Here is an 11,410-nt window from a genome sequence, read left to right as displayed (position 1 = left end):
ATCTTCATAGTGTACACTATGTCTTCTTCTCTGTCTGTCTGTGTGTCCTCATTACCATACTCTATCATCTTCATAGTATACACTATGTCTTCTTCTCTGTCTGTCTGTGTGTCCTCATTACCATACTCTATCATCTTCATAGTATACACTATGTGTTCTTCTCTGTCTGTCTGTGTGTCCTCATTACCATACTCTATCATCTTCATAGTATACACTATGTCTTCTTCTCTGTCTGTCTGTGTGTCCTCATTACCATACTCTATCATCTTCATAGTATACACTATGTCTTCTTGTTGTAAATAAGAACTTCTTCTATTTGAATTGATCTACCTGATTCAGTAAAAGGGGGTAAATAAATACATGACATTGACGTCAACATGTGTCTGTTTCTCTCCAGATATCCTGCAGTATTACCTGAGGTGCAGCAGTGGCCAATCAAATCCTTTCCAGCATGTACGACTCCACCTCCTCCACACACATTCTAATCAGGAAGAATGAAGGACAGTCCTGAAGTCCTGCCCTTCACTGAAGTCCTGTGTGTGTGTGTGTGTGTGTGTGTGTGTGTGTGTGTGTGTGTGTGTGTGTGTGTGTGTGTGTGTGTGTGTGTGTGTGTGTGTGTGTGTGTGTGTGTGTGTTGCAGAAGCTGTCTGGCAGTCACAAAGCCCTGGTTGAGATGCAAGATGACGTGGCAGAACTCCTACAGTCAGCTATACGGGATTACCCCAACACCAAGGTAGGGGTGTGTGTGAGTGTGTGTGCTGATGTTCACGTGTGTTTGTTTTTGTACTTGAAAGTGTGTGTGTGTGCCTGTGCGGGTGTTCATGCGTGTGTGTGTGTCTGTGAGTGTAACCTCTGCTGTGGTTGTCTAGGGGACTCTGGAACAGATTCAGACTGTATTGAACTCTACGGAGGTTGGCCTTCATCAACTCACCGCTCTGGTCGACTGTCGCAGCCTGCACATGGTGAGATACAGTGTGTGTGTGTGTGTGAGGGGATGAGCTCCTCTCCTTCAAATAAATAAAACAATCTTGGTCCCTCCCCCTGTTCAACTGTTCATTATTTATAGGTGGGGTAGCTACTCTCTCTGTCTCTCTCTCTCTCTCTGTCTCTCTCTCTCTGTCTCTCTCTCTCCCTCCCTCCCTCCCTCCCTCCCTCGCTCTCTCTGTCTCTCTCTCTCGCTGTCTCTCTCTCTCTCGCTGTCTCTCTCTCGCTGTCTCTCTCTCGCTGTCTCTCTCTCTCGCTGTCTCTCTCTCTTGCTGTCTCTCTCTCTCTTGCTGTCTCTCTCTCTCTTGCTGTCTCTCTGTCTCTCTCCGTCTCTCCGTCTCTGTCTCCCTCTCTCCCTCCCTCCCTCCCTCGCTCTCTCTCGCTGTCTCTCTCTCTCGCTGTCTCTCTCTCTCACTGTCTCTCTCTCGCTGTCTCTCTCTCTCGCTGTCTCTCTCTCTTGCTGTCTCTCTCTCTCTTGCTGTCTCTCTGTCTGTCTCTCCGTCTCTCCGTCTCTGTCTCTCTGTCTCTCTCTGTCTCCCTCCCTCCCTCGCTCTCTCTGTCTCTCTCTCTCGCTGTCTCCCTCTCTCTCGCTGTCTCTATCTCTGTCTGTCTCTCTGTCTGTCTCTCTGTCTGTCTGTCTCTCTGTCTCTCTCTCTCTGTCTATTTTTCTCCCCTCACCCTTCATGATAATGACAGTGATTTTCCTCTTCTTGAAGTCCAGAAAGAGAAAACCTGTTAAATCCCACCTCCTTTACACCTTGATTCAACCGTTTTCAAACGGTGTTGTCGTGACTAGTAAGAGTTGTTACCAGGGAGATCTCAAGCCACCAGGCTGTCTCTTTCCTCAAATCAAACAACTGACAACAACCCTCAATATGACAATATGACTCACTCCCGCTTCTCTCTCCTCTCTTCATCTCTTCTCCTCTTCTCTTCTCTTTTCCTCTCCTCTCTTCTCTTATCCTCTCTTCTCCTCTCCTCTCCTCTCCTCTTCTCTTCTCTTCTCTTCTCTTCTCTTCTTCTCTTCTCTTCTCTTATCCTCTCCTCTCTTCTCTTATCCTCTCCTCTCTTATCCTCTCCTCTCTTCTCTTATCCTCTCTGCTTCTCTTCTCTATTCTTCTCCTCTCCTCTATGCTTCTCTTCTCCTCTTCTCTTATCCTCTCCTCTCTTCTCTTATCCTCTCCTCTCTTCTCGTTTCCTCTCCTCTCTTCTCTTCTCCTCTCCTCTATGCTTCTCTTCTCCTCTTCTCTTATCCTCTTCTTCTCTTATCTTCTCTCTTCTTCTCTGGGGTGGTGTTATATTGTGTTCCAGGACTATGACCAGGCTCTAACAGGGTGGTGTTATATTGTGTTCCAGGGCTATGTCCAGGCTCTAACAGGGTGGTGTTATATTGTTGTGTTCCAGGACTATGTCCAGGCTCTAACAGGGTGGTGTTATATTGTTGTGTTCCAGGACTATGTCCAGGCTCTAACAGGGTGGTGTTATATTGTGTTCCAGGACTATGTCCAGGCTCTAACAGGGTGGTGTTATATTGTTGTGTTCCAGGACTATGTCCAGGCTCTAACAGGGTGGTGTTATATTGTGTTCCAGGACTATGTCCAGGCTCTAACAGGGTTGTGTTATGATGGAGTGGAGGGGCTGATCTACCTGGTGCTGTTCTCCTTCGTCACAGCTCTCATGTTCTCCTCCATCGTCTGCAGTGTGCCACACACCTGGCAGAGCAAGAGGTAACACACCTGAACATACACCTGAACACACACAACACAAACACCTGAACACACACAACACACAACACACACCTGAACACACACAACACACACCTGAACACACACAACACAAACACCTGAACACACACCTGAACACACAACACAAACACCTGAACACACACAACACACAACACAAACACCTGAACACACACAACACACAACACAAACACCTGAACACACACAACACCTTAACACACATCTGGCCTCTTCCCTGCTAAGACGTTGATCAGATCTTACTACTACTGCTACTAATACCACTGCTGCTGCTACTACTACTACTACTACTACTACTACTACTACTACTACTGTACACAGCCTTCATGTTTAGTATAGTGCATCTGTCTGTCTATCAGACTCTCTCGTCTGTCTGTCTGTATGCGCCCGTCTCTCAGTTTTATTTCACATCTTCTAATTGTGTCAACACCATTATTTTGTGTCCCCCCTCATCTCTCCTTCTGTTTCGTCTCCTCTTCCTCGTCCTCCTTTCTCCTACCAATGTTCTGATTTGTAAAAACCTGTGACTCGGAATGGGACGATGGAATCCTCAGTAACAGTTGATGGGAACACAGATCATATCATATATAGATTAAAGGGTCATTGACGGTTTTGGCCCTTGGCGTAATATATTTTGTACTAAATACATTGGACTTCTCAATTGACATCTCTGTAGCGGCAGAGATTCTGTGTGTCCCTCGTCGACCTCCTCCTGTGTTTCTATCATCGAGAAGAGAGGCCTTGGCAGAGTGCTTCGGGTAGGAACAGTCCTGCGTTTGGGCTCTGTCTGTGTGGATGAGTTTTGGGCAGCTTTATATGCGAGTGTGGCAGCATTAGAACCTATTCTGAAATAGCACTGCTGCCCCCTGGTGGTGTGAAGAGATAACAGTTGAAGCCTCTCGGCGAACCAGTGCTTTCCTCTTCACTGCCCGTGCAATCTACGGACCGATCTAAAGTTCTACAAACATGTTTTATACCCTGTGTAGTTGACCTGCACTCCACTACCTTCCCAATAAGCACACGTCCTATCTGATTGTTTCATTATTTTTCGCAGACGATTGTTTTTTTATTGATCATTGTATGTCACAGCAGAAAATGGTTCACCACCAGCGGCCATTTTGACCTGATTTTAGTTTTCTTTGTGACATTTTGTATGAATTTACATTTTTATGGTGCACTCAAGATTTCAGATGCATGAATCAAATAACCTGAAATGAATGAATCAAATAACCTGAAATGAATGAATCAAATTGCTTTTTTAAATGTATCCTTTATTTAACTAGGCAAGGCAGGTAAGAACAAATTCTTATTTACAACGATGGTCTAGGAACGGTGCCTTGTTCAGGGGCAGAACGACAGATTTTTACCTTGTCAGCTCGGGGATTCGATCCAGCAACCTCTCGCTTTACTGGCCCAACGCTCTAACCACTAGGCTACCTGCCGCCCCACTTCCTCCTGAAGTGTGATTGAAATGAATGAATCAAATGGCTTGAAACGAATGAATCAAATGGCTTGAAATTAATACATCAAATGGCTTGAAAAGGAATGAATCAAATGGCTTGAAATGAATGAATCAAATGGCTTGAAATGAATGAATCAAATGGCTTGAAATGAATGAATCAAATGGCTTGAAAAGGAATGAATCAAATGGCTTGAAATGAATCAAATGGCTTGAAATGAATCAAATGGCTTGAAATGAATGAATCAAATGGCTTGAAAAGGAATGAATCAAATGGCTTGAAATGAATCAAATTGCTTGAAATGAATGAATCAAATGGCTTGAAATGATTGCTCATTATGGGGAGTCAGTCATTGGCTGCCGTTCAGGGGAATCGATTCCGATGATTCCTTTGTAAATAAGCTCTAAGCTTCTCTCCTGTCCTCTTGCTGTATCCCTCTGCTGCTGAGACAAAGCTGCTACTGATGACGGTGAGGATGATGCTGAAAACTGCATGATCTGGTTCCTTCTACAATTGGCTGAAATGGAACAAATCTGACTCCTGACTTCTGATCTTTGACCCCAAGACAGTGTTCTGTGAACCTCGTGTGCACCTGTGCTTTGTGGTGGGGTGGTGTGGTGCCTGGGGGTTGATGGTGGTGGGGGTGTTTTGGGGTTATTCTTGCCTGGCGTCTCTCTGTTGCACCAATGCCAATACAAGGGAATTAGGTGGTTTAGTGTGGACTTGGCCCCTAGTCCCTGATCTTGGGTCAGTTTTTAATTTTCCTCATTTAATGGTAAAAGGTCAGGTTTGTGGGAGGGGAAGCTGATCCTAGATCTGTCGGTTGAGGGGTGTATTATCCTCCTTCAAGGGTCCTATGAGTCTGAGTTGACCCTCTATCAGCTCCTCTCTCCTCTGTTCTCACTCTCACTGTCTGTCTCCCCTCACCCCTCCTTCCCCTCGCCCGGCCCCTCCCCTCGCCCGGCCCCTCCCCTTGGCCCGGCCCCTCCCCTTGGCCCTGGCCAATGAAGGACGGATGATGAGGATGGAGAAGACGAGTCTGCTGCCCAAGGCATTCGGGGGGCGGGTCCTCATGATAACCTGTACCGCGTGCACATGCCCAGCCTCTACAGCTGTGGTAGCAGCTACGGCAGCGAAGCTAGCATCCCTGCTACGGCCCACACTGTCAGCAATGCCCCTGTCACTGAGTACATGTGAGTTAGCACCCCACCGGTAGCCGCTAGCTGAAACAAAACACTGCCTGCTACACAAGCTAGCCACGCGATCTACATTGCCTGCCATAGATTATTGTAGCTAGCGAGTGAGTTAGCCTGCTAGCCACATGTCAGTTAGCACCGCTAGCAGAATCGACACACTGCCTGCTATACAAGCTCAAGTTAGCCACGCGATCGCCATTGCCTCTGCCATACATTATCGCTAGCTAGCGAGTGAGTTAGCCTGCTAGCATAAACAAAACACTGCCTGCTATCAGTTAGCTATCAGTTACCCAAGTGAAGCTACACTGCCTGCTCAGTGATATACATTAGGCTACATGTGAGTAAGCCTGCTAGCCATATCTAAGTTAGCTTTTACACATTGCCTGCCTGCCATACAAGTTAGCTATTGCCTGCTACCAATTAGCCACGCAATTGCCATTGACTGGTATCGACCTACCGTAAAGCTACAGCTAAAGGGTGTGAGTTAGCCTGCTAGCCGCTAGCTCATGCTATCTAGTCCCATCACTGATCATTTGAGCCTGCATGGACTCAGACAAACGTTGATACTATTGTAATATTTAACCACCAGGCTGCCACATTGAAGACCGATACACTCACAAACGTATATAAAGTAGCCTAAGTTTGTTTTATTCAGTAAAGAGTCCCTATGTCTTCGTGTCACTGATAAGGACCATGTTACAGATCATGGTCAGCATGATGATACCCAGTAGTGTTACACCCTTCATCTACACACATGATGACTGCAGTACATGTTTCTCCTCCTCGTCCACTTCAAGAACGCACTTCAGTCAACGTAATAGGCCTGCATACCTTTTCAACTAGTCAACGTAATAGGCCTGCATACCTTTCAACTAGTCCAGTAACAGGCCTGCATACCTTTCAACTAGTCAACGTAACAGGTCTACATACCTTTCAACTAGTCAACGTAACAGGCCTGCATACCTTTCAACTAGTCAACGTAACAGGTCTACATACCTTTCAACTAGTCAACGTAACAGGCCTGCATACCTTTCAACTAGTCAAGTAACAGGCCTGCATACCTTTCAACTAGTCAACGTAACAGGCCTGCATACCTTTCAACTAGTCAACGTAATAGGCCTGCATAGCTTTTCAACTAGTCAACGTAATAGGCCTGCATACCTTTCAACTAGTCAAAGTAATAGGCCTGCATAGCTTTTCAACTAGTCAATGTAATAGGCCTGCATAGCTTTTCAACTAGTCAACGTAATAGGCCTGCATACCTTTCAACTAGTCAACGTAATAGGCCTGCATACCTTTTCAACTAGTCAACGTAATAGGCCTGCATACCTTTCAACTAGTCAACGTAATAGGCCTGCATACCTTTTCAACTAGTCAACGTAACAGGCCTGCATAGCTTTTCAACTAGTCAAGTAACAGGCCTGCATAGCTTTTCAACTAGTCAACGTAATAGGCCTGCATACCTTTTCAACTAGTCAAGTAACAGGCCTGCATACCTTTCAACTAGTCAACGTAATAGGCCTGCATAGCTTTTCAACTAGTCAACGTAATAGGCCTGCATACCTTTCAACTAGTCAAGTAACAGGCCTGCATACCTTTCAACTAGTCAACGTAATAGGCCTGCATAGCTTTTCAACTAGTCAACGTAATAGGCCTGCATACCTTTTCAACTAGTCAACTTAATAGGCCTGCATACCTTTCAACTAGTCAACGTAATAGGCCTGCATACCTTTCAACTAGTCAACGTAATAGGCCTGCATAGCTTTTCAACTAGTCAACGTAATAGGCCTGCATACCTTTCAACTAGTCAACGTAATAGGCCTGCATACCTTTTCAACTAGTCAAGTAATAGGCCTGCATACCTTTTCAACTAGTCAAGTAATAGGCCTGCATACCTTTTCAACTAGTCAACGTAATAGGCCTGCATAGCTTTTCAACTAGTCAACGTAACAGGCCTGCATACCTTTCAACTAGTCAACGTAATAGGCCTGCATACCTTTTCAACTAGTCAAGTAACAGGCCTGCATAGCTTTTCAACTAGTCAACGTAATAGGCCTGCATAGCTTTTCAACTAGTCAACGTAATAGGCCTGCATACCTTTCAACTAGTCAACGTAATAGGCCTGCATACCTTTTCAACTAGTCAAGTAACAGGCCTGCATAGCTTTTCAACTAGTCAACGTAATAGGCCTGCATAGCTTTTCAACTAGTCAACGTAATAGGCCTGCATACCTTTCAACTAGTCAACGTAATAGGCCTGCATACCTTTCAACTAGTCAAGTAATAGGCCTGCATACCTTTTCAACTAGTCAACGTAATAGGCCTGCATAGCTTTTCAACTAGTCAACGTAACAGGCCTGCATACCTTTCAACTAGTCAACGTAATAGGCCTGCATACCTTTTCAACTAGTCAAGTAACAGGCCTGCATAGCTTTTCAACTAGTCAACGTAATAGGCCTGCATAGCTTTTCAACTAGTCAACGTAATAGGCCTGCATACCTTTCAACTAGTCAACGTAATAGGCCTGCATACCTTTTCAACTAGTCAAGTAACAGGCCTGCATAGCTTTTCAACTAGTCAACGTAATAGGCCTGCATAGCTTTTCAACTAGTCAACGTAATAGGCCTGCATACCTTTCAACTAGTCAACGTAATAGGCCTGCATACCTTTCAACTAGTCAATGTAATAGGCCTGCATAGCTTTTCAACTAGTCAACGTAACAGGCCTGCATACCTTTTCAACTAGTCAACGTAATAGGCCTGCATACCTTTTCAACTAGTCAACGTAATAGGCCTGCATACCTTTTCAACTAGTCAACGTAATAGGCCTGCATACCTTTTCAACTAGTCAACGTAACAGGCCTGCATACCTTTCAACTAGTCAACGTAATAGGCCTGCATAACTTTCAAATAGTCAAGTAACAGGCCTGCATACCTTTCAACTAGTCAACGTAATAGGCCTGCATACCTTTCAACTAGTCAAGTAGCAGGCCTGCATACCTTTTCAACTAGTCAACGTAATAGGCCTGCATACCTTTTCAACTAGTCAAAGTAATAGGCCTGCATACCTTTCAACTAGTCAACGTAATAGGCCTGCATAGCTTTTCAAATAGTCAAAGTAATAGGCCTGCATACCTTTCAACTAGTCAACGTAATAGGCCTGCATACCTTTTCAACTAGTCAAGTAACAGGCCTGCATACCTTTCAACTAGTCAAGTAACAGGCCTGCATACCTTTCAACTAGTCAAGTAACAGGCCTGCATAGCTTTTCAACTAGTCAACGTAATAGGCCTGCATACCTTTCAACTAGTCAACGTAATAGGCCTGCATAGCTTTTCAACTAGTCAACGTAATAGGCCTGCATACCTTTTAAACTAGTCAACGTAATAGGCCTGCATAGCTTTTCAACTAGTCAAGTAACAGGCCTGCATACCTTTCAACTAGTCAACATAATAGGCCTGCATAGCTTTTCAACTAGTTAAGTAACAGGCCTGCATACCTTTTCAACTAGTCAAGTAACAGGCCTGCATACCTTTCAACTAGTCAACATAATAGGCCTGCATAGCTTTTCAACTAGTCAAGTAACAGGCCTGCATACCTTTCAACTAATCAAGTAACAGGCCTGCATACCTTTCAACTAGTCAAGTAACAGGCCTGCATAGCTTTTCAACTAGTCAAGTAACAGGCCTGCATACCTTTTCAACTAGTCAACGTAACAGGCCTGCATACCTTTTCAACTAGTCAACGTAACAGGCCTGCATACCTTTTCAACTAGTCCAGTAACAGGCCTGCATACCTTTTCAACTAGTCCAGTAACAGGCCTGCATACCTTTTCAACTAGTCCAGTAACAGGCCTGCATACCTTTTCAACTTGTCCAGTAACAGGCCTGCATACCTTTTCAACTAGTCAACGTAATAGGCCTGCATACCTTTTCAACTAGTCCAGTAACAGGCCTGCATACCTTTTCAACTAGTCCAGTAACAGGCCTGCATACCTTTTCAACTAGTCCAGTAACAGGCCTGCATACCTTTTCAACTAGTCCAGTAACAGGCCTGCATACCTTTTCAACTAGTCCAGTAACAGGCCTGCATACCTTTTCAACTAGTCCAGTAACAGGCCTGCATACCTTTTCAACTAGTCCAGTAACAGGCCTGCATACCTTTTCAACTAGTCAACGTAAGTTTAAGTTATGCATTAATGTATTCCATTAAGTATACCACTGATACAACTACATACAAAACAATACATTATGTATTTAAAAAAAGAAGAAGATTATCACCGGATAGGTGCAGGGAAATGTGTTGTTTTACATGGTCGGCCAGAGTAGTACGGCACCCCAGGAGCAAACCAGGGTTCAGTGCTTTGCTCAAGGGCACATCAACCTTTTGGTTACCGGCCCAACCCTTTAAGCATCTACCGCCAGGAGAATAATATAGCAGACAAGGTGCTGTTGATGTGGACGCCGACCACATACTGAGGGTCTGAGGCTAAGTCCCAACGATCTCTCCTTCCTCTTGAAGTGTGCACTCATTCACCACTCCCCACCATTGTAAAAAGCATTTGATTGATGTTGGCATGGATACTAGATGGAGTTTCCGTATTCCAGTCATATACATGAAGGGAAGTGAACAAGTGCACACTTCGGGAGAAAGGAGAGATCATTGGGACGCAATCTAGTTGTTGTAGGGAGGACTGTAGTGCAGGAAGTGACAACAGTAACCAGGAAGTGACAACAATAACCAGGAAGTGACCTCAGTAACCAGGAAGTGACAACAATAACCAGGAAGTGACCTCAGTAACCAGGAAGTGACCTCAGTAACCTCTCGTTTGTGACGCAGGACCCAGAACGCAAACTTTCAGACCCCCAGGTGTGAGAACACGCCTCTGATTGGCAGGGAATCCCCTCCACCCTCTGTAAGTGCACACTTTCTAGTACACACTATCCCCTCCACCCTTTGTAAGTGCACACTTTCTAGTACACACTCTACTACAGTATGCCCCTCCGAACCCTGAAGGTGTTTTACCTTCGAGGGTCGAAATACCATCGCAAAGGTCATTTTGGCAGCCTGGCTTTTTTAAATGTAATAGATTGTATTCAAAACAGGTGTTTAGTCTGACAGATCACAGATGAAAAACAAGACATTTTGTCCGTCTCTAATTCTGATGTAAACTATGGTTAGTCTATTCTGCATGTCAAATGGAACCCTAAGACTGGTCCAGTGCTGCTAACCATTTGGTAGTACAAGACTGGGCCAGTGGTGCTAACCATTTGGTAGTACAAGACTGGGCCAGTGGTGCTAACCATTTGGTAGTACAAGACTGAGCCTGTGGTGCTAACCATTTGGTATTATGAGACTGGGCCAGTGGTGCTAACCATTTGGCAGTATGAGACTGGGCCAGTGGTGCTAACCATTTGGTAGTACACGACTGGGCCAGTGCTGCTAACCATTTGGTAGTAGAAGACTGGGCCAGTGGTGCTAACCATTTGGTAGTACAAGACTGGGCAAGTGCTGCTAACCATTTGGTAGTAGAAGACTGGGCCAGTGGTGCTAACCATTTGGTAGTATGAGACTGGGCCAGTGGTGCTAACCATTTGGTAGTATGAGACTGGGCCAGTGGTGCTAACCATTTGGTAGTACAAGACTGGGCCAGTGCTGCTAACCATTTGGTAGTAGAAGACTGGGCCAGTGGTGCTAACCATTTGGTAGTACAAGACTGGGCCAGTGGTGCTAACCATTTGGTAGTACAAGACTGGGCCAGTGCTGCTAACCATTTAGGTAGTACAAGACTGGGCCAGTGCTGCTAACCATTTGGTAGTACAAGACTGGGCCAGTGCTGCTAACCATTTGGTAGTAGAAGACTGGGCCAGTGCTGCTAACCATTTGGTAGTACAAGACTGGGCCAGTGCTGCTAACCATTTGGTAGTACAAGACTGGGCCAGTGCTGCTAACCATTTGGTAGTACAAGACTGGGCCAGTGCTGCTAACCATTTGGTAATAGAAGACTGGGCC

At 45.2% G+C, this 11,410-nt stretch overlaps 1 protein-coding gene and 1 long non-coding RNA gene across 7 annotated transcripts; one reads left to right on the top strand and one right to left on the bottom strand.

The window, feature by feature from the left end:
• Positions 1–226: 226 nt before the first annotated feature.
• LOC118380486 (protein tweety homolog 3-like) lies at positions 227–11,150 on the top strand. Its single transcript, XM_052507368.1, has 6 exons — positions 227–453; positions 641–733; positions 870–962; positions 2,575–2,711; positions 5,215–5,397; positions 10,238–11,150. Exons 1-6 carry the CDS (start codon positions 361–363, stop codon positions 10,410–10,412), a joined length of 774 nt encoding a protein of 257 aa, XP_052363328.1. The 5' UTR covers positions 227–360; the 3' UTR covers positions 10,413–11,150.
• Positions 6,832–8,757, bottom strand: LOC127923368 (uncharacterized). 6 transcript variants are annotated; one of them, XR_008114246.1, is made up of 3 exons: positions 8,133–8,335; positions 7,697–7,730; positions 6,832–6,863 (listed from the first exon to the last, which is right to left on the bottom strand). It is a non-coding gene; the product is annotated as an uncharacterized LOC127923368 (long non-coding RNA). The 6 variants fall into 6 exon arrangements; XR_008114245.1 differs by lacking the exon at positions 6,832–6,863 and adding an exon at positions 7,002–7,062; XR_008114244.1 differs by lacking the exons at positions 6,832–6,863; positions 8,133–8,335 and adding exons at positions 7,043–7,062; positions 8,698–8,757 and having other exon boundaries at positions 7,697–7,764.
• Positions 11,151–11,410: the final 260 nt, after the last annotated feature.

This window comes from Oncorhynchus keta, unplaced genomic scaffold, assembly GCF_023373465.1.
Source record: "Oncorhynchus keta strain PuntledgeMale-10-30-2019 unplaced genomic scaffold, Oket_V2 Un_contig_29424_pilon_pilon, whole genome shotgun sequence".
NCBI lineage: Eukaryota > Metazoa > Chordata > Actinopteri > Salmoniformes > Salmonidae > Oncorhynchus > Oncorhynchus keta.
Note: the sequence above shows the minus strand (reverse complement) of the source record. Positions and strands in the feature narration are given on the sequence as shown.

Coding starts and splice junctions, on each gene's coding strand:
- LOC118380486 (XM_052507368.1), top strand. CDS start 361: ATGACATTGACGTCAACATGTGTCTGTTTCTCTCCAGATATCCTGCAG. Junction 454..640: donor AATCAAATCCTTTCCAGCAT/GTACGACTCCAC, acceptor TGTGTGTTGCAG/AAGCTGTCTGGCAGTCACAA. Junction 5,398..10,237: donor GCCCCTGTCACTGAGTACAT/GTGAGTTAGCAC, acceptor TTTGTGACGCAG/GACCCAGAACGCAAACTTTC.